We start from the raw sequence: 23,680 nt of genomic DNA, 5'->3' as shown, positions 1-23,680 counted from the left end.
GTGTATTGGTGTATAGTCGTTTGATTTGGAAAGTGGTGGGGACATAAATTCGGCAGGGAGGGGCCTTTCAAGTCCTCACCTTCAACCCTATGCATTGGTCTGCCATTGCTGTGTCTGAGGTATTATGATTTATTAATCTTATTATAAATGTTTTATAAATATTTGAAGCAGAAATACACTCTCAGACAACACCAAAGCTCACAGTTGAAAAGTTATACACTGTAACTGACAACCACATTTATATAGTTTTGGTCTGGTATATGGGATTTGCTCAATGAGATAACATACAACACACAGGTGTAGCGCTCTCTCTCTCTGACCTGTATTGACAACCATTAAATGACATACCTTAACTTAAAAAAAAAGAGTGCTTAGAATGAACGATGAGAGAAATTGGTTTAAAACACTGCTTAAAGGGTGTTCTCTTTGAGGTAAAATTACAGCTCATCGTATAAATTCTTACCTGTTCCCTCCTCTTCTCTTTCCCTACCTAGTCTTGGCTTTCTCTCTTTCTTTTTCTGTCTCTTTCTCTGGTGTTTGTGTTAACAACAAAGCTAAATGAAAATGAATAGAACTTCTAATTTGCTATGTAAATTATGAAAATGAAGGCAACTTCTGATTTGCAATATATCTCAAGATAATAGGTTAACTCACCAAGTAGATGCTACTGGCAAATGGTATTTGCTGATAGATGTAAAGCAAGTTAGCTCAGGCTTTTACTACATATATAATGTAGCTACTTAATTCACCAAGAAGTAACGCCTTATGTCTCTCTTTTTCTTGATATACATGATGCTTATTCTGCCTACTGAATTAAGAGGAAATATTGTAGGAGATTCAAACCGAAAATCACAAAATAATTAATTTGAAACTGTGGAAGACAGAATAGCAAATATAAAAAGTATAATGCCAACATGAGAAGAATAAATCAGTTAACCAGTTAAGTTGTTAGTCAAATCAAAAGTTATTGCATAAAATCACGCTTTAGCACTTTAGTCACAACATTTAGTTGTCTAGCTAACTAGGCTACACTATCTGTCAAGGTAAGCTAAGCATACTAGCTACTACTATAACGTTATACCTGCAGTGGGAATTTTTTCTTGCAGTGAGAGTAATTACATAAATATTGTCGGTCAGGTTGCACTTTCACTTATATGCACAATTCCCACATTCCAGCTTTAATATGGCTAACTATATTTTTGTTTGTACAGTTCTAACTCTAGCAAGACTCTAATATCAATGAACAATCATTGTATTTAATGTGATACTAGTACCATAACACGACATTCATAGAAGGTAAAGCACCTGCGACACGACAGCATGGATTTGCAAAAGTGCACTCTAGCAATCACATTCCCTATTTATCTTATAACCTACTTGCCCTTAATGCACCCCCTCATTTCAGCCTCTGTCTGAAACAGGCCGTTATAGCTCCTGTCTCTTTAAGGCACCCCTTCTGATTGGCCAGTTTCAGTTGGCCAGACTTGCATGTAGCATTTCTATTTAAGTTAACCATAAGTTTTGGAACTTTAACCATGTTTAGTATAGATATCTGATCATAACAGCATATAAATAACAGAAAGTCACCAAAACCATAATATGTCCCTTTTAAATATAGGGCTTAGGAGAGTTTGTCACATGTATTGAGCTAGCTGTGTTGTTTCCAATATTTTACGCACACAACACAAACACAAAGCAGAACATGAAGGGCCCATGCCAGGCTCTTGTTTCCTTTGACATTCTCCTCTCCTAATGTGTGGATTTGCGTGGTATCCCTTTCTCCTCTCTTTCATCCTCGCTCCATCCCTCCCACCTGCCCGACTCTTTCCATTGCTTTTCATTTGATCCTGATCCCTGCGCGCATTACGCAACTGTCGCCCTCGCTCACAGCTGACGGAGAAAGGACGTGCTAATGAAATCTCAGAAAAGCACAGTCTCCTCTCATATACACATAAGCCATCTTCCACCCACACACACACACAATTCTGATACTCCTACATACATGGTAACAGGTCCATATAAAAATGTATGTAGTGTATAGCTTTGTATGCCTTTGACGTTTTCACATTGGATGCAAGACATCAAATAATCTGGTTATGGATACTGAGGCATATCACACCTCAGAGGTTCTTAGCATCACAGATGATTTTGGTGTCATATTTTTTTAGTTTCAGTGATTGTGATTAGTGATAACAGACACCCATCCACAGGAGAGAGGGTTTAAGAAAGAATTGTATTGCAAAGAACAAGACATGTCTTCACCTGTCCAGTGGAAGTCTTGTATATATAAAAGTAAAAAACAAGCAGTAGAGTGTGTTTGTGGTGTGTGGGGTGTGTGTGGTAGGGTAGTGGTTGGTAGGGGCACGTTTCTCTTTAAACCAAATGATTAGTGACACAGCTGGTTGCTGCCATGTTAGAGATTTCCACAACCACAGCTTCCTTCAGCTCACTTCACCTTTCACAGATTAACTTCTGGTTGCATAAGTTCAGCATTCTTTAAAAGGTTGTTTTTGGATCCAGTTCAATGTCAAACATCACATTGTGTCTATATATGTTAGCTCTGTGGCTGGTCCAGGATGTACCCTGCGCCTTTTGCCAAGTCCATGTTTGGATAGTCTCCAGTTGCAAGGCTGGCTGGATGGATGGACGGATGGACCTGGTTATCATAGACTTTTGTTTTGCCTTTATCAGTAGCACATAACTATAAAATGCTACATTAAATAATAGGCCACAACTATTGTGCTAAATACCCTCTGAATATATAACTGATCTTAGTAAAATGAGTAACCATAACCCTAACCCCAAGGTGTTTTCCAATAGTATCAGAAAAGAGCTTTGTCTTACTTTGATTACTCAGTATATTATTAACAAGCCCAGTATGCTAATTAAACAATAAGACAAACTTGAGGTCAGTTACTCTTTAACAATGTCACTTATCAAACTGTTTTTCTCACTGAACAAGCCCAGGTGATGGTGGCCTATAAGAGGCTAACATCATAATGTCAGTTACACAGCAATATATCGTATCTAATGTTAGCTAGAATTAGCCTCCATTAGCTACCAGTCAATAGATTAACAAAGGTTATAGCCCAAACCCCTTAGTGTATTGAATGAATGAAGAAAGAGATTACTTATGAGTTTAACTTCTTCTTCCTCTAAGGAAATGAATATGTTATTTATTCTTTCAAAAGTGTCATGCTCCCACTTTAAGAACATTTTGTAACACAAAGTAAAAACAAAGAAAATACTACATTTATGACCTCAAACTGAACCAATAAACTATAACTAAACTTAATACAAGTGTGTGTTTTATTTTAACCAAAAAGTTTGCTGAGATTGAACTTATAACCAAATATACTGCAAAACACAAACAAGTATGCCCTTAGCTTAGCACAAAGACTGGAAACAGGGGCACAGCTACGCTAGCTAGCTCCGCAGATTTTTGTTTCCAATGGTGACGGAATGTTCAGCGAAGACCAGCCCTACTCTGCCTCTGATTGGCTCGCACTTGTTACCTTCATTGGTCAGCTAAGCTAGGTTTATCATGAGGTGTGAGATGGTTAGGGTCAGGATAAGTATATCGGGGTCAAAGCCAATCAGAGGCAGATTGGTCTTCGCAGAACATTATGTCACCGTCTTCTGGGGACTTGTGCTCAGTAAAACTTGTCACTTTTACACTTCCGTTTGTGTGTTTAGATTCAGTACCAAAATAACCTGTATATACTGCACATCACCACTAATTATATGTATATAAATTAACATGTCACTTTTCTAACCTTTCAATATTTATCTCAACACTTTGTGTACTCTTCACACCTTTATATATTAATATACTGAGAGTAATCCACACTGAGACCATACTGAGTAATCCAAAATGTCAAACTATTCCATTTACATGAGTAATGCTCTGCCCTTTTCAGACATAACAAACTGTTACTGAAATTACTTTTTGTCATTCATAGAAGTATCAATTACATCAATGTTAGTACTTGTAGAAGGGCCTTAATGTTCAAAACAATATTTCACACCTGGTGTCCTTTATAAACTATAAATCAGTGTCAACATCTCATTTCTATGTTCCGTGTGTGACGAATATTGTGGATAAAAACCTCAAAGCACTGCATGCAAAGTAGGTCACGCAAGCTGTTCCACAACAGACTGCAGGAATGGGACGATTCACCCTCACGGCTACGTACTGTATGCTGGGCTTTGAACTGGGAACACACACAATGAATGTATCAGAAAGGCCGCACATGCCGTGGAACATCATGAGATAACCAATGGACATACAGATGGTTGCTGTGGTAGCCAGATGATTGGGTAACCTTATCATACATGCTTTGTAACATGTTTGACTGATAATTGGATCTCTAAGCTTGTATGTTTAATACATAAAATGGGGAAAATGTTATCTTAAGGTGTTTAATACTCCAGGTGTCAGATTGGACAAGAACAAAGAAAAGAGGATGTTTTGATTGATTTGCATGCAACATTATCTCAAACAGAGACAGGAAACAGAGTGCAGGCCAGGGTTGGTGGGTAGCATTTTAAAACATCACACAATCAAGCGTCACCCCATAAACTGTAATGAAAATAGCAAAAGAGAATTGTTTATTCTTTCGTTGTCATGTTCAGAAATCATACAATGCATGATTGTGAGAATTGTGAAATATTAATTGTGTCACATCTCGCAACTTCTGCATTGAACAGGATGTACTGATAGAACAAATTGGAACTTCCCTTATGCAATGATGCATGCTGTGATGGCTCATATCGGCACAATAAATATGGTAAGTGAAGGGATCTTTAGAATGGCAGCGTGGCTAAAAATGTTATTCAACCTCTGTATAACTTTACCTACAGGGAGTTGCATCCCTGTCATTATCTGTGCAGCCATTAAAGCTCACAGGAGACCTTGAAATTAGATCTCTCTCTCTTTATCTCTGTCACACTCACCCATGTGTAGAGTGTGTGTGTGTACATATGCTCCTCTCTTTCCCACGGGGGTTGTTGGAGGTGTAAATCAATAAAAGTCATCTATTACTCACTTTTTCTTTTTTAATTCAGTTTTTTCTTGGATTGGTATATGACCATAATTAATTACAATAGAACACATTGTATAAAGTTAACAATAGCAGTATAATGATTCAGAATGTAAGCATTGAAGACAATAAATGGGGTTGATGGAGCTAATACAGTTTAGTGCAGTTTCATTGTTTCATTATTCTTTTTCCTCAAGCTGTGATGTAATTTGAGGAGATTTTGCTGATGTCGTGGTGATGTCGCGGTGATGTCGTGATGATGTCGTGGTGATGTGTTTTGGTCTGTTAGCAGCTCTGAACTTTGGCAGGGGTATTGAGAATTTTTCGTAGTTTCATTTAGGTTAAAAAAAATGGTGGTCACCCTTTACTTGAAGTTAAACAGTGTTTATCTGCTGATCTTTAAGCAGTATAGAAAATGGTTTACAACACATTATAATGATATTACCTTATATATCAGGAGAGTTTTAAGTGTTTGTTAATGTGCAGTATGTTGTCAACACTTGTAACTTGACTTAGTTACAATAAAATTTAGAACCAGGGATGTTGTGTATATGACATGTGCTGTAACCACTGGCCTACTAGGGCGCCTCTGTATGTTGCTATTTTGTCTGATTGCTGACGACTCCTATTTATATTCATCCGCTACATAGTGTGTGCATGCACAATAGTTTAAAGTAAAGGTGATTCTCGGTTGCTCTCGAATGCTTCAGCTGCAGATCTGGGACAAATAAGATGTCACTCAACAACAAATCATTACGGCATTTCAGCAGGAAATGCATCAGCTTCTCACCCCCTTAATTAAAAGCATGACTCACTGTGAAACCACAATGAATTTGACATTAATGACTTCACTGATTCTGCAAACAGAAGCACAAGCTCACCCTTCTCATAGCTGTTAGGTCTCATGCTGGGAAGCTTCAGTAAAGGGGTAGTGATACCTGTTTCCAGCACATGATAGTCTTTGACTTATTGATGAGGAGCAAACCTTGTGCTATTGTCTCCAGAGAGACACAGAGGAACTGTAGAATAGATGCTGAGTCATTGCTGAAGGATAAAAGAAGTGCTTTTAAAAGTGTGACGCATTCAGGTAAAATGGTAAAAAGCAGCTTGGACATTTAGTGGTATGTCAGACCACTTATCAGATGCTTCAGTGTCAGGGTTCTTAACTAAGTTTTGTTTTCAACAGCAGATTCCTGTGAGCTGGAGAGGAGGTGAAGGAGCTGCACAGCTTTGGAGTGTCCTTCACCTTTCCCCCAATGTTTCTACCACCCCTCTCTTTTATTTGCTTCTCCCTCCTCCTCCAAACTAGCAAACACCTATACCTGAACTGGAGGTTTCTCCTTACATTTCAGGAGGAGATGGGTGGAGTGGTTGAGAAGGATGGAAGAGGGAGGGAAGGAGGGAGGAGGGTTTTAAGTGGTCACACTCTGGCGGTCAACTAAAGGAGAGAGCTCTTCTCTCGATCACCTGACCGCACTCCTCGGGCATTTAGGTTTCACGGCCGCACTGCAGGAATGTGGCTACTGCTCCGTCAAGCCTCTGCACAGTTTTGGATTATGAGGTAGTGATAGGAGGAAAAGATCCTCATCTTCAAAATAAAAGAGAAATATATATGTTTGAGGAAGAAGCAAAGAGGTACCTGGAAGAATGCAAGACAGGCTCACAGTGCAAAGGTCCTGATCTGAAAGCTTCTGGAGATAAGATGAGCCAGACAATGCAACCATTGTCATGTGATCAGGGTGGGATGCAATTCCCACACAGATTAGGAGTGGGTGCACAGAGAGGAGGAAGGAAGGGGACTCAACAACAGGTGAATTATACCAGTCAGTCTTTCAGATAGTCCCTTTGATGGCAGCACCAGGTGAAGGAGGAGACACCTCACCCGGCTTTTAAATTATTTACCTGCTCTCAATAATTTAAGTGTTTTTGTTCAATTTGGCTGGTGCTCACAACCTCCTGTGTTTGAGTAGTACTTACAAATACTACACAATAAAAGGCCCGTCCTATACCGAGGGGAGACTGCCAATATGTTAGTTGCTGCTGTGTAACAGGACACCCAACAGCAAGCATTAACTTAAGATAGCTTATTCAAATAAGAGTTTAGTGTTAGGTTAGCCTGTCTTTTGATATTGTTGTCTCCATACATACAGCAGACAAGACAAATATTAAAGTCCCCTTCCAGTTAAAAAAAAGTTTTACCTGTGTTGCTTCATTTGGATGTCTGAGCTTAAAGGCCGTTTTCACATCTGGATAGGAAAGGTGTAAAGTAAAGTCTGAGCTCATTTGTAGCTACAGGAAACTGACAACTTGTGATCTAGTAAACACATTTAAATTGAGTTTCCTGCTGTAAATTACTTTTAAAATCTCAACTGTCATGAGCAAGATTAGATTTAAGATTGATCTTTAAAAATTGAGTGATGTCATCTAAAAAGCATTTTAACACTTGTGGGAAAAACTCCTAGAAATTAACAGCATACAGTATTTAACTGAACAATCTTAAAAATGAAAAAAAGGGAGTGCCCACAGCCACATGATAGTTGAGGTTTTGTGCCAGCAGGGTTCCGGCTGCCAAAATTGAAGCACATCAGCTTTGACAAATAGACAAGCTTATTGTCCACAGCATTGGAGCTTGTGAGTGTGTTTACCAGCACTTCAACTCATACCAGAGTAAGAGCTTTAAAGTTCAAAGTAGAGCTGGATTATCCAAATGTAACCGATAGCTACTTGATCCTTTCCTTACAAGTTACATATGCAGTTAAACTGGCCTCCTTACACACCTCAAAACTGTTTTTAGCCCCTTAAATGTCGTTTTATAAAGTTTCGTGGTGATTGAAAGCATATTTGTTTAATCTGTGGACAGTTAGTGAAAATAAATCTGGCTTTAAAATTAAACCAATACCAGCAAACAAGTTGAACATTTACAGTTCAAATCTTTATTACATACAAAAAACACGAGCTAAAACTTACATTAAATCACACGTTTTTCATAATGATACAAAACCTTTTTCTTTAGACAAAATTTCAGACCTGTGAAGCCTGATAAAGTATTTTTGCTTCACATAACGCAGTTGGTATAACATTACGAGCCACAAAAACTCGTCCACCCGCTATGAAACTGCAGCCACCAAGGAACCGAATTGTCCCTGGAGAAGGGGAATTTCAAAGAGTTCAGTCCATACAGGCCTCCTGCAAGCACAGCAGGCCATAATGACAGGAACAGCAGGGCGCGTAAAAGGCTGAAACCGGCGCGCGCTGGGCTACAGTGCGCACTCCTTTTAGAATGAAATCCCAGTGAAGACAATTTTAACGGTGAAATCCAAAAGAGTGAGTGAGAGGGGTGGATTTTTAAAAAAAGAAAAAGAAAAAAAGATAGACTGCTCTTGGAGTAACGGTAACGGCCTTATCAATCCTGCCGGAGCGTGGCGGTGCGTGTGTCAAGTGCAGAGGAGCCATCAGTCCGGTTCATTAGGACCAACTGTGGAGGAGAGGGGCCGTTAGTGCCAGTGGCAGCAGCAGCGTAAAGGCGTCGGTCCTCCCGCACCCGTTCTTCTTTGGGGTCGTCATGTTCACTGAGCTGGTTGGCGTTACGGTGGTGCTATCGGTCGTAGTTCCGTTTGTGGTCTCGTTCATGGCAGGTGTAGTCTGCAAAATCAGTTCGTTCAGTTCAATTAAAAGATATGCACAGAGTTCCTACATGACTAACAGCATCAGCACAGTTTAGTCATACAGCTCATGAATGGAGCTTTATGCACACATGCGTAAATTTCGAGGACGCAGGCGAGGTGCCAAATATGTAGAAAGGGTACACATACTTAACCAAGCTTCGAAACTACTGATCTTGATTTACCACACACAATTCAGTTTAAAAAAAGAAAAAAAAGTTATGTTCAATACAAGTAGTCTGAATTTCCCCTGAGCCTAATAGGACAAGTTGAGGCTCGATTTTAAATAAGTCCTAAAATAAAAATTAAGAAACTGCTGAGGATCAAATGACACGAAACCCCCCAAACACTGCTCTACAGGTAACCTATTAAGTTACAAGTGGCTGCACCTGTCGCTTGATTAATAGATCTCCTCCCTTTCTCTTAAAAAAAAAATATAACAGATATTTCTCTCCTTAGATCTATGCCTACTGTGCTATACTTCAACATATTTAGACAGACCACTAATTTACAGCAAAAACATCCTTTAATTAGAAATTAGCCACCTGTGGCATAAGGGCTTCTAGTCTTGGGGGGGAAAAAGCAGTTGGCCACATCATGGTAATTGTGTCCTCTTGTCTGAATAACACTCTTACATATGAGATAATACTTTCAAACTAAACTCAAGGAATATCATGAATTGATTGAAAAAAACCAACCTGTGATGAAACATGGAGAGCCAGCAGGATAACTCCAAAGTAGGCGACACACATCTTCATCATCATCATGTCTATGTGGAGTGTGAACAAGTACTAGGCTCTTCGCTTCGATCAGGTCCGCTGCAGACTGACTAGGTGACTGAAACTAGAGATGCTTGACTTCGGGTTCTTGTTTTATACCCCTGTGACATCATCAGCCCATCAGTATCACCTGCTGATGCACAGGCATGCTGCGTTCAAGTGTTGTGGGAAATACAGGAGGCATATATGTTCTGATCTATTTTATTACTATCAGTTTGCTTATTATCAAAGTGTAGTTTGAATGATTTGCCCATCTGACATGATTACAAAATGCACGAGGTAGATATAAAAAGGATGCATGCAAATATATTCATTTGGAGTTTCCCCTATGCTCCTGAAGCACACACAACGCACACTGCAGTTTCAGGTGGTGCATTGAAGTGCCAGGTTGAAGCTCTGATATTAGGGTTTGACAGTTTGACATAAAATGGCAATAATAAGCATTTAAAAAACAACAACAACCGGATTTATAATGATCTATAGGCTACTATTATTTCTACTTTACTGTATTATAGTTGTAGTTCCTCACAGTGACCACCAGAGGGCATATAAAAAATAAAAGTATGCCTGCAATTAAAAATCAACTCAGACTTGTTTAATTGAAGAAGTCTGTCACTTATGAATTTATATTTAATTACTTATTTATGTATTTATTTTTCTTTATTTCTACAAACTATTATTTTATGTTTATATACATTTTATTTAATGAATTGGAATGTCTGGTTGTTTGTATATTCTGTGCAAAAAAAAGGAAAAAAAGCAATATTAATAGCAACAATAAGCTTACAAACATAAGTAGCTAACTAATAAAAGTCACGTTAGAATACAGAGGTGTTGAAACTATTCCACATGCATATTCTACAGTTAAGGAAAAGTTTGGGCATATATTGATATATATTGATGTTTAGCAGCTGATTCTCTGTCTTTGCATCTTTTACATGTTTGAGAAAGTGTGAGGCATCGTAGCAAAAGCCTTAATGCTGTTTAATATCACTTTCAGGTTTATGATGCTTTCATTTTGCTGATGAAGATCAGACCTTGTTAATAGTCCAGATTTGACCAGTCTAAGTAGGGTTTTTTTTGTTCACAAATACAATAAATGTTTAACAAATCTAAATGTAAGTAAGCAGTGTTAAGGAAATTGAGGCTTACACGTATTCACTTATAAGTGATTAAAAAGGGGGAATCACTCTTTAAATATCGTTCCAGCGTCGTTCATCACATTAGTTTTAAAAACGCTACTGCGACTGAACCCACTGGCTTGCCGTAGTTGTCCTCTCTAATATTTCTTCCGGAAGAAACACAGCATTGTAAGAAGGTGGAACATACCAACAAGAGACCTGCACATTGTCACAACAAGTGAAACAGTTAGCTAGTTTTTAGCTATTTATTTCAGCTATTGACCACAGAGCCTCCTCCTCTTCATGCTGCTGTGCCGGGTTTCGGCAGTGGGCCAGACTCTAGCGAGATGGGGACGGAGGTCACAGCGGGGAGACGGCCTCCTCCAGCGGGCTGTCTCCTTCAGCACCGGCCGCTGGTGTGCTGTCAGTTCAGGAGAAGGTAACGCTCAGCCCGCAGAGGCCGGTTCTGCTCAGGGCCTGTACCGAGACACAGTGCTCCTGCCCCGGACTGACTTCCCCATGAAGCTGACCGGACAGAAGCTTCTGGACAGAGAGCTCCAGATCCAGCAGGTATAAGGATATATAAGAGGCTGACCAGACTCCATTCAAAAAACTGTCAAATTAATTTTCTTCTTTCTTGTAGATGGCAGAACACGCGTTGTAGCAAATAATTTAAAATATTATATTATGTTTACAGTACAGTCTTCACTTCGGCATGCATCACATGTGTTTAGCTCTTACAACCTCATATTGAGACTGACTGAAACTAATGTGTAAGGCTCTGTGGGTGAAATACAGTGCTGGGTTACATTTCTACAACACATCCTGTTTTGATAGATAATCATGGTTACAGATTGCCTCATAGTCGTGATGCTTTGTGCCAAATCACAACATAAACCCTCTCTACCTGTGGACTGCTTTGTAGGAGTGTGGATTTGCAGAGTTGTACACCTGGCAGAAAGAGAGGAAAGCCAAAAAGGAGTTCTGCCTTCATGACGGACCTCCGTACGCCAATGGAGACCCTCATGTAGGACATGCACTCAACAAGGTAGTCATTTTTATTACATTTTTTTTTTGTCATTGTCAGAATCCAGCATCTAACAGCAGCTCAAACACTGTCCGTCATCATCCAATCCACTCTTATCTTGTCCGATCCAGATCCTGAAAGACATCCGCAACCGTTTTGAGATGCTGAGGGGGCGACAGGTCCACTACATCCCAGGCTGGGACTGTCACGGCCTGCCTATCGAGCTGAAGGCTCTGGGAGAGCTGGGGACCAGCGGCCTCAGTCCTCTGCAGATCAGACAGAAAGGTAAAGAGGGAGAGGAGGAAGAAGGCTGGTTGAATGTGAGCTCTGTTAGTTCTGCAGCTGCTGTAATGTTTTATTTTTTTATCCCACCCAGCGCGGGAATTTGCAGAGGGGGCCATAGCTCGTCAGAAGGCTGCTTTCCAACGCTGGGGGGTGATGGCTGACTGGGACCAGTGTTACTACACGTTTGATGGAGCCTATGAGGGGGCTCAGCTCAATGTCTTCCAGGATATGCACAGCAAGGTGGGCAAAGATGCTTAACCAGACTGAAGAGCTTCAATAACTATTCATCTAAATAGTAACATTAGTAACAGCTATAATAATGTTAAACCAGCTGACTTCTGCCTCTCAGTGGTACATCTGTACTGGATATAATTAGTTTTTCTTCAGTCTGACATGGTTTTTCTACTTGATTGTGTTTCAGGGGCTCATCTACCAGGACTATAAGCCAGTCTTCTGGTCTCCATCATCAAGGTACTAGATTAACTTTTGTACATTTTTTTGTTTTCGCTCCTTGTTTATGCTTAAATTCCGTGTCTCTTCCTCTCTAGAACGGCCCTAGCGGAAGCAGAGTTGGAGTACAACCCCGAGCATGTGAGCAGGGCCATCTATGCCACATTCCCCCTGGTCACACTGCCTCCTAACATAGCCTCAGAAGCAGGTAATGCTAATACATACAGGTACAGGTAATTCGGAGTGTTTTAAAGTGAAGATTTCTGACACTGTGTGTGCGTTTGTGTCTGGTTTGTGTACATCAGCAGATCTGAGCGGTGTCTCTGTGTTGGTGTGGACCACCCAGCCGTGGACTATTCCTGCCAACCAGGCCGTCTGCTACATGCCCAACGCCCAGTAAGAACCAGCACCACTAAATGACATTAACACAGTCTCAGTCAGTCAAGCTCAGCTCTCTGCTGTCAGCCAAGGCTCCAACTTTCATTACTCTAAAGTGCACTTATCATCATTAACTGCACTACCTCAGTCTATGTAATAATAGAATATGTAATTACTGATGAGGCATTTTCTCACACTAATGATGTCTTAAAACCTAAACTGCATTTCCCATCAGCCCTGAGTTTTTTGGTTTGAGATCAGAAGGAGCAAAGAAATAGTTAGTGACTTTTCCAGATTTTCAAAATAAAAGTTCTATGTTTAATTGCAGTAGTTAATTGCTTGTGTACATTGGTTGTTGATGCAGTACATTTGTTTTGAGATAAGGAGGAGCAGAGAAAAAGTAAAGTGACTTTTCTAGATTTTCAAAATAAAAGTGTTATCTTTAATTGCAGTAGTTAATTGCTTGTTGCTGCAGTACATTTGGTTTTAGATCAGAAAGAGCAGAGAAATAGTCAAGTGAGTTTTTCCAGATTTTCAAAATAAAAGCGGTATCTTTAATTGCAGTGGAAGAACAACTTTCTCTCCTTGTGTTTTGCCATTAAAGCATGTTGACTTGTCATTGTATGGAAAGTGCAGGTGTTACTAATGGCATTAACAATGGCTCCGTTCTATTTATGCGTTGCAGTAAGTCAGGACTGTGTGACAGCAACCACTGAAGCAGCCGTCGTTAATTAGATTATTCACACCTGCGCTTTTCCTGCTACATGTCAAAATGTGTTTATTTGTTAGTGTTCAACAGGGCCTGACAGTCTGAGGCTTCTGCTGGATTATGATGTCACTATTTGAGAGTTAAACATTTCAGTGCTGCTTAAAAATTATGTAAAAAAACACAACTATATCTGAAAATATATGAATATAGATGCATACCATTTTTCACTCCTCCCAGCAGGAATAACACTGCTGAAATCAATAACATTAATAATAACTAGATTTTATTCACTGGACCAGCTTACTGAGGCACTTTAGGAATGGAGCCATTGTTAATGTTCTTACTTCAACCTGGAAAGAGGCTTACAGTCCCTTACTGATGGGCTTCTTTGCTTATAGTAATTCAACTGTCATTAGATTAATACTGTAATTATTCATTGAAGTTAAAATACTAGTTGTGGTACCTTCTTATTCCTAATAGGATAATTATAAAATATAATGTGAATGTAGAATTACATTTGGAAGGCTTCAGTAAGTGACTTTTTTTCTATTTGCAGGTACTCTGTGGTGAAGAGGACTGACAACTCTCAGCTGCTTTTAGTGGCCACTGAGCGTATAGCTAGCATGGCAACACTGCTGGGCACAGAGCTGGAGAGTGTAGGCACATACACAGGTAATGCTCATACACACACACACACACACACACACACACACACACACACACACACACATACACACACACATACACAAAAGAGTCTTTAGGGTGAGTCTTAATATTTCCCTGTCTTTTTTCTCCAAGGGTCCCAACTTGAAGGCGGGGTCTGCAAACATCCCACGATACCCGACAAAGAAGTGCCGCTACTGCCGGCCAATCATGTGACTATGGGGAAAGGAACAGGATTGGTCCACACAGCGCCAGCTCACGGCATGGATGATTATAGCGTGGCGTCACAGTTTAAACTGTCTGTGGTACGTTGGGAGTAAAGAAAAGCATGTTGTTTGTGCTGTTAAAGATAATATGTTTTTAAATTATTTTTTTTTATAATATATTCCAAAGTGTGAGGATTTACTGCATTTCTCTGTTTGTATTGTAAGTTGAATAATTAAAATTCGGCTTTTGAATTGATGAAAGAACAAAACAAGCAATATGAGGATGTTACTTTGGGCTCTGGCAACTTAAGATTGGCCTTTTTTAAATATTAAAAAACAAATTATACATTAAATTAATAATTAACCAATCAGTAAAATAATCCTTGGTTGCAGCCCTAATAAAATGAATGTTTCATAGTAAGTTTTAAGCTATTTATTTAATAGCTACTGTATGAGGTTTTGATAGGGTGCTGAATTCATCCCAGTAAACTCAAAATAGTGAATTTTTATTAAATAGTTTGTATGTTTTTCTGTCACCTAAGGAGTGTATGGTGGATGAGGATGGCAAGTTCACTGAGCTGGCCGGCCCTGAGCTGAAGGATCTGTCTGTGATGAGTGAGGGCACTGAAAAAGGTAATGCGTATATGTTGAAAGATGCACATAACATGGATGAAAGTTTTTTGTTTTTTTTCACATTTATCTGCATGTTTTGTTGTTGTTATGTTTATGTGATCACCTGACTGCCCGTTGTAGTGATTTCCATGCTGAAGGAGTGCGGGGCTTTGGTGAAAGAGGAGCAGTGTGTCCACAGCTACCCGTACGACTGGAGGACCAAGCAGCCAGTCGTCATCAGGCCCAGTAAACAGTGGTTCATTAACACAGCCTCACTCAAAGACAAGGCCAAGGTAAAGCTGATACATTTTTGTTGAGCTCCTTTTTGCTGGAAAAAAACATAGTCTGTTCCTGGGTTTCAAGAGAGTGATGCATTTTACATGTGTGCATGTGTTGGTGCAGGATGCGCTGCAGAAGGTGCGTATTTTGCCAGAGTCAGCGCGGGGAAGCTTGTTAGCCATGCTGGACAGACGGACCTACTGGTGCATCTCCAGACAGAGAAGCTGGGGCGTCCCTATACCAGTGTTCTACCACAAAGAGACCGGAGAGCCGCTCATCAACAAGTAAGCCCAAACATGCAGACACACTGGCTCAGACACATTTATTGGATACACACGGTCACATTTTTAGAGATAAAACATTGTCTGTCACACACAAACACACTAATATGTTATATACTAAACGTTCTTCCTGTCTCTGGCCTCTGCAGACACACAGTGTCCCATATAGCAGAGCTCTTCAAAGAAAAGGGCAGTGACTGTTGGTGGGAGCTTCCTATTGAGACTTTGCTGCCAGCAGACGTGATAAAGAAGGTGAGTTTGTATTTGTTAAGGTGATATTAAGTTAGAACTGATGGGTTAGTTAGAAGCAGTATCACTGATTCATTAGGTGATATGGACCACAAAATAAGTGTATAGACAGTGTAATCCTCTATTTTGATTAATATTATAATTATTAAAACTATTTAGGTGTTTTTTTTCATTCTGCCAAGAGTATAATTGTGTATAGGTATAATAAGTGGTGTGGGTGGTGAAGCACAGCAAATAAGCCATGATAGCTTCCTCCATTTTGGCTCTTAAAATGTCAAGATGACTAAGGTCAGTTGTGTGGATTTGCACGTCAAAGTTGAACTTTGAAATGAACTTTAATTTCATTTTATATTTACTCCTATATTTACCACATGATTGAGTCTTCACTCTGTACAGTTGTTACATACAGAAAGTTTCAAGTAGACATTTTCAGCAAACACCCCATAAACCCACAGTACTGTACATCTAACTGTCATTTGATTGACACTGACAGTTAACGTCAACTTTCGTGTATGTGTGTGTGTGTGTGTGTGTGTGTGTGCGTGTGTGTCTATCAGAGTAAAGCAGGTCCAGTCACTGACTATGTTCGTGGAGAGGACGTGCTGGACATCTGGTTTGACAGTGGAGCATCATGGGCTGCTGTACTAGAAGGTACACCTGAAATCTCTTCATGCAAATCATGTTGATTCATATGAATTTGGATATGTTTTAGTGGAATCAGCAGCACTAATATTTTTGTCCCCTTCATCAGTTAGATACTGGATCAGGGTTGCTGACCAGTTAATTCTCCTTTCATTAGTTTTATTGTAGGAAAGCTACTTACACCCGTCTTACGTAGTCCACCATCCCAACTAAGTTGTTTTGCAGAGTATCATTAGTAAAAGCACTAGTTTGCTGACCACAAACATGGATTAGCAAGTCATGCAGTCTCAGCATTCAGGGTCACACGTGTTTTTAATTCAATGTTACTAGAACTGCAGACAGTAAAATCAGTGAAGGCATTTTCATCACAGATACACTGCCACACTTCTGTCTCATTACTGTGAAATCGTTCATTATAACAGTTATTTTATCCAGCGAAGTTAGAGGCAGTGATGTTGTAACTGGAAAAATAATTTACTTGTTTTGTGGAAATTTTGAATACCCAAGTACAATTGTTTGACCATGATAGCAGTGTGGTTGTAGTAATGGAGATGTTGGTTAGTCAAACTGAAATATCTCATCTGTTGTGGATTAATTGCTGTGAAATTTAGACATTCATGGTGTCCAGAGGATGAATTCTACTGGCTTTGGTGATCCTCTGACTTCTCATGTAGCGCCAACAGCAGGTCCATCCAGTGACTACATTATACTTTAACATCTACAAGTTCTGCATAGACAAGCATGATTCCCAGAGGATGAATGCCTATAACCTTGGGGTTCTCTCCAGCACCACCATTAGGTTTTATAGAGGTTTTCAAATGAAATGTGTTGGATTAGTTGTCATGAAACTTTCAGACCTTCATGTCCCCCTCATAATAAATTGTAATCTCTTTAGTGATCTCCTGAAGTTTCATGTAGCGCCATCCTCAGGTCAGAATATTCATTTGTCCAAAATGTTGGTTTATGACCAAATATCTATAGACTAATAACATTCCCTTCCCAACTTTGTGTGTAGGGCTAATTAGCGAATGCTAGCATGATAACATGCTAAACTATACCTGCGTTATAGCAGCTAAACATCAGCATGTTAGCATTCATGTTATTGTCAGACATTAGCATTTATGTCAGTGTTGTGATTTCATTTGATGATCATTTTATTTCATAACGTTTATTAAGTTGATAATGCATGTAAGACAGTTAATATGGAAAATATTGAATTAAAAGAATATTACACATTTTCATTTACATATTCATTAATAAATTAGAAGTTCAATTTAGAAGCTAAACTAGCGAATGTTAGCATGATAACATGCTTAACTATATCTATGTTATACCTGCCAAACATTAGCATTGTTATTGTCAGACATTAGCATTTGTCAGTGTTGTACTTTATTAAATGATAATTTTATTTCATAACAGTTGTTAATAAATTGATAATTGATGTAACACAGTTAATATGGTAAATATTGAATTAAAAGAACATTAGAAAGTGTGATTTACATAGTAATTCATCATTTAGAAGCTAAATTTAGAAGCTAAGAGTTAGCACTAGATGTTGTTTGTTAGCAGTCGCCACAAGCTAACATGTATGGTTTCTTTATATTCACTGAAGAAGCATGTCTGATTTGAAGTCCAGAGTCTTGTCTCATCATTTTTGAAAATAGTTAGACTAAGCTACAAAAGTCAGAGCTGTACTTGCTAGCATGGTTGTGGACTCTCAGTCGTATTATAAAACAGGTTGTGAGTCAGCAGATTATGAGCTGCTATAAAGTAGACATGTTCTCCATTGTTTTTGGTTGTGTTGTCATTTCCAGAGGTGATGGAGGGAGAGTCTGAGGAGACTGAGTCACGTCTCAGCTGGCTCCCTGCTCCGCTACGCAAACCCCTCGTCACAGGTTATCTGACCACCCGCCTACTGGCTGACACAGCAACCCCTCGTCTGCCAATGTGTCTTTGTCCCTCTCTCTTTGTTTCTCAGGCTTTTATACCTGTTGTCTCTCAATATCTAGTTCTTCTTCCTCGCTGTACCTTCAAATGCTCTCGGTTAAGGTGAAATTATGAGTTGGGAAATGTTCCACGATACCAACGCTTGCCAGATGAACTTTGTCACTCTGCTACTGAAAGTCACAGCAACTCTCTAGCAGCTGATGATGACTACAATTAAACATTCACCTTCAGTAAGCATTTGAACGTGCTATGAGGAATATTTATAAATATTGGACATGGAAGTAGGAGATGATGAGGAACTCTGTATGGCAGCATGAATCTCAACCGTTCTCTTTCCTTTACTCTCTCTGCTGCATGCAGGATTTAGACAGAGCCCCTAGTTTGGGAGAACAGTTTGTTTCTTTTTCCAGGATTGACCCAAACTCTGCACTTCTTTGCTATCTGTGCTGCCTCACTGTGGATTGTGGATGGATTCAGGGTGGAGAGGGGCAACTGATGCCATGTTACAAACATCTGGCTGTCTATGTGAAGCCTCTAAACCATCATGAGTATAAAGATGACTTGTACACAGGATGCATCGGGGCAACTTCCCCAACTAACACTGGCTGACCTCTCATGTCTTTTCCAGATATTTCTGTCCTCTGTGGATGAAGTCTTCACACACACACTAACCATGTTCTTTATGGGGTTATTTTTGTGGTTGAAGTGTAGAAATAACTGAACTGAGCTCTTTTCTTCCTGCAGAGTCAGACTCCAGAGCAGATGCATACGTGGAGGGGAAGGATCAGATCGGAGGCTGGTTTCAATCCTCGCTGCTAACCAGTGTCGCCATGAGGAACAAAGCGCCTTACAAGTGAGTGTCCCCCATGCACAGGCTGCTGTGTTCACTCTGAGGAACAGATGTGTCATCAGGGTGTCTATAGCACAGTGTATCAAAACTAAACACCTAAATCTGCTGCTTAAATACACAGGAATTAGTAGTTTTGGGTGTGTTTATTTACCACCGATGGCCCTGATTTGAATCATATTTATGTTAATATGAGACAATTATTCAGGCAAAATTCTTGTACAGCTGTTTGTGTTAAGATTTAACATTTTATATTTGTAAATTTAGGTTTCCTTTTTTAAATGAAAAAGGGTTTAGCAGGAAAAATGCTTATATTTCTATAACTACCAAACCTCAGCTATAACATCTGCACTAGCATAACATTTTTTGAGACACTACCCAACAGGGTATTCAGTGGGTAGAGCGGGTCATCCACTAGATCGGTGGTTCGATTCCCAAGATACTTAACAACAAATTGCTCCTGATGGCTGCGCCAACAGTGTGTGAATGTGTGAGTGAATGTTAGTTTCCTGCAGGTTGGCATCCTACGTGGTTGCCCCTGTCATCAGTGTATGTATGTGTGTGTGAATGGGTGAATGTGACTTGTAGTGTAGAAGTGCTTTGAGTGGTCAAAAGACTAGAAAAGTCCAGTCCATTATCAACTCATACAAGGGATGTTTTGAGGAGAGAAGTATCTGGAGGACTGCAAGAACTGTATCTGCAACAATAAAAAATGTGAGAATTATCTGCATCTCTGGACAAATTATCTCGGGCTTTGATCTTGATGTGTGTGTGTGTGTGTGTGTGTGTGTGTGTGTGTGTGTGTGTGTGTGTGTGTGTGTGTGTGTGTGTGTGTGTGTGTGTGTGTGTGTGTGTGTGTGTGTGTGTGTGTGTGTGTGTAGATCTCTGGTGGTCCATGGCTTTACTATCAGTGAGAAGGGAGAGAAGATGTCCAAGTCTCTGGGGAACGTTGTGGATCCTGATACAGTCATTAATGGAGGGAAGGTGAGTGTTTAAGGCTCCTTGGAAAGTCTGCAATGATCTGAACTGAATATTGTATTCATTAAAAAGCAACCTTTCTGAAATTTAAAGGGTCAGTTCACCCAAATCACAATAAACCATATTTGATTCGTAGTTATGTGTAGCCATAATTATTGTTTTTTTTCTCTTTGTTCCTGCCAAACTTAAATAAAAACAGAGGTGAATGGAACTTCCTTTATTGTCACACTTTTGGTAAATTAAACTGAAATGCTCTGAAATGTTGCCAGCAGACCTGCAACGATTAGTTGATTAATTGATCGTCAATCAGCAGGATATTAATCAGCAACTATATTGATAATCAAATAACTTTTTCAGTCAGTTAGTTAACAGTAACAGCTTTAGACTGTTGAGCAGATAAAACACATTTGAAGTCATCACCATGAGCTCTAAAAGATGATCAGGGTTATTTTTCACTATTTTCTGACATTTAACAGACAAAAAGATGAATGGATAAAATAACCAGCAAATTAACCAGTAATGGAAATAGGAAGGAAGTGGGAAAAGTATACGGTTTTTTAAATTTTTGTTTGGTGTATTGACCCTTTAATTGTTGAAGATAGTATGATTTTTTTGAGGGTGCACTCAATCTTAACATCTCATGGCTTTCACTTATTACTGTTTTTAACACCAACCACCATTAACAATTCATTCATCTAAACAATAAGTCTTATTTACTGACAGCGTTGTTTCCCTCCCACACAACCTGCCCCTCTTTCCTTTTGTCAGGACTCCAGTTGTCCAGCGTACGGGGTAGACGTGCTGCGCTGGTGGGTGGCAGAGTCCAACATATTCTCTGAGGTTCAGATCGGGCCCACTGTGCTAAACTCAGCCAAAGATAGCATCGGCAAGGTACCGGTGAAGTACAAAAAAGCACTTAGTTCAATTGAGTGGTTATTCTTTCATGAATGCTACTAACTGCTCTTCTTTCTCTTTCTCTCTCTCTGTCAGTTGAGGAACACTCTGAAGTTCCTCCTCGGTAACCTGAAAGGCTTCGACCCTCGAGTTCAAGCCGTGGACGCCAAAGAGATGTACTACATCGACCAGTACATGCTGCACCTGCTGCGCGAGTACAGCATCAAGGTGTGTTTAGAGTTACCTACCTTGTTCCAGTCCATGCTACTTCATTTGACTGAAATAAAACCACTGAAATATATATGTGTGTGTGTGTGTGTGTATTTGCAGGTGACAGACGCCTACAGTGAGTTTGATGCAGGCAGGGTCATCCGCATCCTGCAAGCCTTCATCTCCAGAGATCTCTCCAGCTTTTACTTCAGCATCATTAAAGACAGGTAACAGCTAGAAAACACAGTTCCTACACTGTGTTTATCTGCACCTTCTTCACTTTGAGTCTCCTTTAACCTCACACATCTTTAATTCATATTTAATACTGAAACTAAGTCTATGATCACATTATCCAGATGTAAACTGTCTCCAGATACTCTCATTCACATGCTTTGGTCATTCTGGGACCAATCTTTAAATCTCTGATAGATTTGAAGCAAATTCTTTTAAGAGGCATTTTTAGTGTTAAACCACACAATAAGGATATTGTATGAATATTTACAATGCTGTTGCATTTACCTACTTGTCAGCCCCATATCTTATTGTCTTATCTTGTATAACTGAAAAAATCCAAAGCACACTTCTCATTCCAGGTGGCTGAGAGATATCACATCATTTAAAACTAGAGAAAATCAAATATAACATGTGGATGTCATTTTATAGTTTATAGTGTTTTTTCAAATTACTGCAGATATTTATTGTATTCTTAGGTGTATTTGTAAGTAATTTATTTGTTTTAATATACCAAGTCTTATGATTTATTATCATATATTTTAAATGTATTGTTGTAGCCTGTTTGGTTGTGGGATTGGATATTAAGGTTGGGGTTAAACTATATAAAACTATAAATAAAAACCTTAAGATTTCATGTTTCTTCATTGTGCCTCTGTCTCTCAGGTTGTACTGTGATCCAGAAGACTCACTGGGCAGAAGATCATGTCAGACCGCCTTGGAGGAAATCCTGGATGGGCTGACCAGATCCATCGCTCCCATCCTGCCACATCTAGCGGAAGAGGTCTATGCATATGCACCAGGACATGACAGTATGTTTAGCTTCATCTGATGCTTTAGAAGTTGATATTTAGCATTGTTCAAGGCTGTAGATAAGCTGCCTTTTCTAATTGTGTCTGCAGAAGAGGAGACGCTATTCAGGAGCGGCTGGATCAAGAGCAGCTCTGTGTGGAGGCGACCGGGGTTGGAGGAGGTGGTGGAGGGGGCGTGCGCCATCAGGGACTCCTTCCTGTCGTCCATCCCGGGCAAGAACGCGGCTCAGTACGACCTCAGCATCGCCATCGAGCCCGGTCTGATGTTTGAACTCATGGAGGTAGGACACAGGAAGTTACTGCATGTTCACTCGACCATGCCTTTTAAATTAAAACATTTTAATTAGAGTGATTTGTTTTCTAGTCTCTCCAAGAGGAGCCCACCTCCACCTCCTCCCAGCTGGCTGAGCTGATGATGGCAGCGCGGGTCAACCTGAGCGGCCAGCTGCCCCGCGACCTGCCCCCCGACGCCCTGCTGAAACAAGGCAGCTTCCTCATCAACCTGGAGGGTGAGGAGCATTAGCACCACTCACGATAATAATAGATACATTTACTAACATGCATGATCATCATTAGCACTTAAATACAGCTGCAGACCTGTAAAACTGTGTGTGTGTGTGTGTGTGTGTTAGGTGGTGTTATCCGGGAGGACAGCGCCTACAGTATAGCAGCGGTGCCCACGTCCACCCCCCGCTGCCCTCGATGCCGCCGCTACACCGCCGAGACAGCAGACTGCATGTGCCCACGCTGCCAGACCGTCGTCTCGCAGGCTCACTGACGAAACACCTTGTCGCCGTGACGACCAGTGGACATCACCTCGGCTGTTTTCGTGTTTTTTTTCCTCCTGCTGCTGCTTCGGGTGGGAGTGGACACCAGCTTTCACACTCCCACATCAGCTCGGAGGTTGAGCTTTCTGGCATCGCGTTGGAACGTCCTAACAGCTGATAGCCCGGTTCTCATTCTTGATGCACTTAACACGCTTAAACAGCAGGTTTGAACCGTAAACCCAAAATTACGATACAGCGTGAGGAAGATGATTAACTGTATTTATAGATGGGAATGAAAGGTGTTGACTTTATTTACAGTGAAGGAGGGAAGCCACTGTTTTTTTTAAAGTGATATTTAAATGTATAGAATATGGAGGAATTCACTACAGGTGTCACTATGTGATAACAGAGAGTTGATCTTGCATATAAGGGTGATATAAAATATGGGTGAGCTGCTTATCTTTGTATAATAAACTCAAAAAGTATATGGGAAAAAATGTCTGAATGATAAATAAATGGACTTTGATCTCAGAATGTGTTTTAAATGTCAGGAAAAAAAAGGTAGAGAAGACTGTACATCAAAGCGTTTGAGAAACCTCTTTATTCTGA

At 40.0% G+C, this 23,680-nt stretch overlaps 1 protein-coding gene and 1 long non-coding RNA gene across 3 annotated transcripts; one reads left to right on the top strand and one right to left on the bottom strand.

Annotated features, from left to right (window-relative positions):
- Positions 1 to 7,952: 7,952 nt before the first annotated feature.
- Positions 7,953 to 9,543, bottom strand: LOC134001041 (uncharacterized). The gene is made up of 2 exons (XR_009927460.1): positions 9,403 to 9,543; positions 7,953 to 8,684 (listed from the first exon to the last, which is right to left on the bottom strand). It is a non-coding gene; the product is annotated as an uncharacterized LOC134001041 (long non-coding RNA).
- Positions 9,544 to 10,787: 1,244 nt separating this feature from the next.
- On the top strand, positions 10,788 to 23,082 carry iars2 (isoleucyl-tRNA synthetase 2, mitochondrial). Of its 2 annotated transcripts, none has more exons than XM_062439906.1 (23): positions 10,788 to 11,174; positions 11,530 to 11,652; positions 11,763 to 11,916; positions 12,008 to 12,156; positions 12,338 to 12,387; positions 12,465 to 12,574; positions 12,675 to 12,762; positions 14,010 to 14,125; positions 14,252 to 14,421; positions 14,865 to 14,955; positions 15,076 to 15,227; positions 15,337 to 15,497; positions 15,644 to 15,746; positions 16,301 to 16,394; positions 19,077 to 19,185; positions 20,061 to 20,163; positions 20,926 to 21,048; positions 21,148 to 21,279; positions 21,382 to 21,488; positions 22,159 to 22,304; positions 22,395 to 22,585; positions 22,669 to 22,813; positions 22,937 to 23,082. In XM_062439906.1, the coding sequence occupies exons 1-23, from the start codon at positions 10,908 to 10,910 to the stop codon at positions 23,080 to 23,082; spliced, it is 3,030 nt and encodes a 1,009-aa protein (XP_062295890.1). In that variant the 5' UTR covers positions 10,788 to 10,907. The 2 variants fall into 2 exon arrangements, with proteins under 2 accessions (XP_062295890.1, XP_062295889.1); XM_062439905.1 differs by having other exon boundaries at positions 12,672 to 12,762.
- The last annotated feature ends 598 nt before the right edge of the window (positions 23,083 to 23,680 follow it).

This window comes from Scomber scombrus, chromosome 19 (assembly GCF_963691925.1).
Source record: "Scomber scombrus chromosome 19, fScoSco1.1, whole genome shotgun sequence".
In the NCBI taxonomy this organism is placed as follows: Eukaryota; Metazoa; Chordata; class Actinopteri; order Scombriformes; family Scombridae; genus Scomber; species Scomber scombrus.
The sequence above is the reverse complement of the archived record's forward strand: the minus strand, read 5'-3'. Positions and strand labels throughout refer to the sequence as shown.

Bases quoted from the DNA above. Each gene is read 5' to 3' on its own strand.
- iars2 (XM_062439905.1), top strand. From the start codon at position 10,908: ATGCTGCTGTGCCGGGTTTCGGCAGTGGGCCAGACTCTAGCGAGATGG. The intron at 11,175-11,529 runs GTATAAGGATAT...ACTGCTTTGTAG, and splicing joins GAGAGCTCCAGATCCAGCAG to GAGTGTGGATTTGCAGAGTT. The intron at 14,956-15,075 runs GTAATGCGTATA...TGCCCGTTGTAG, and splicing joins GAGTGAGGGCACTGAAAAAG to TGATTTCCATGCTGAAGGAG.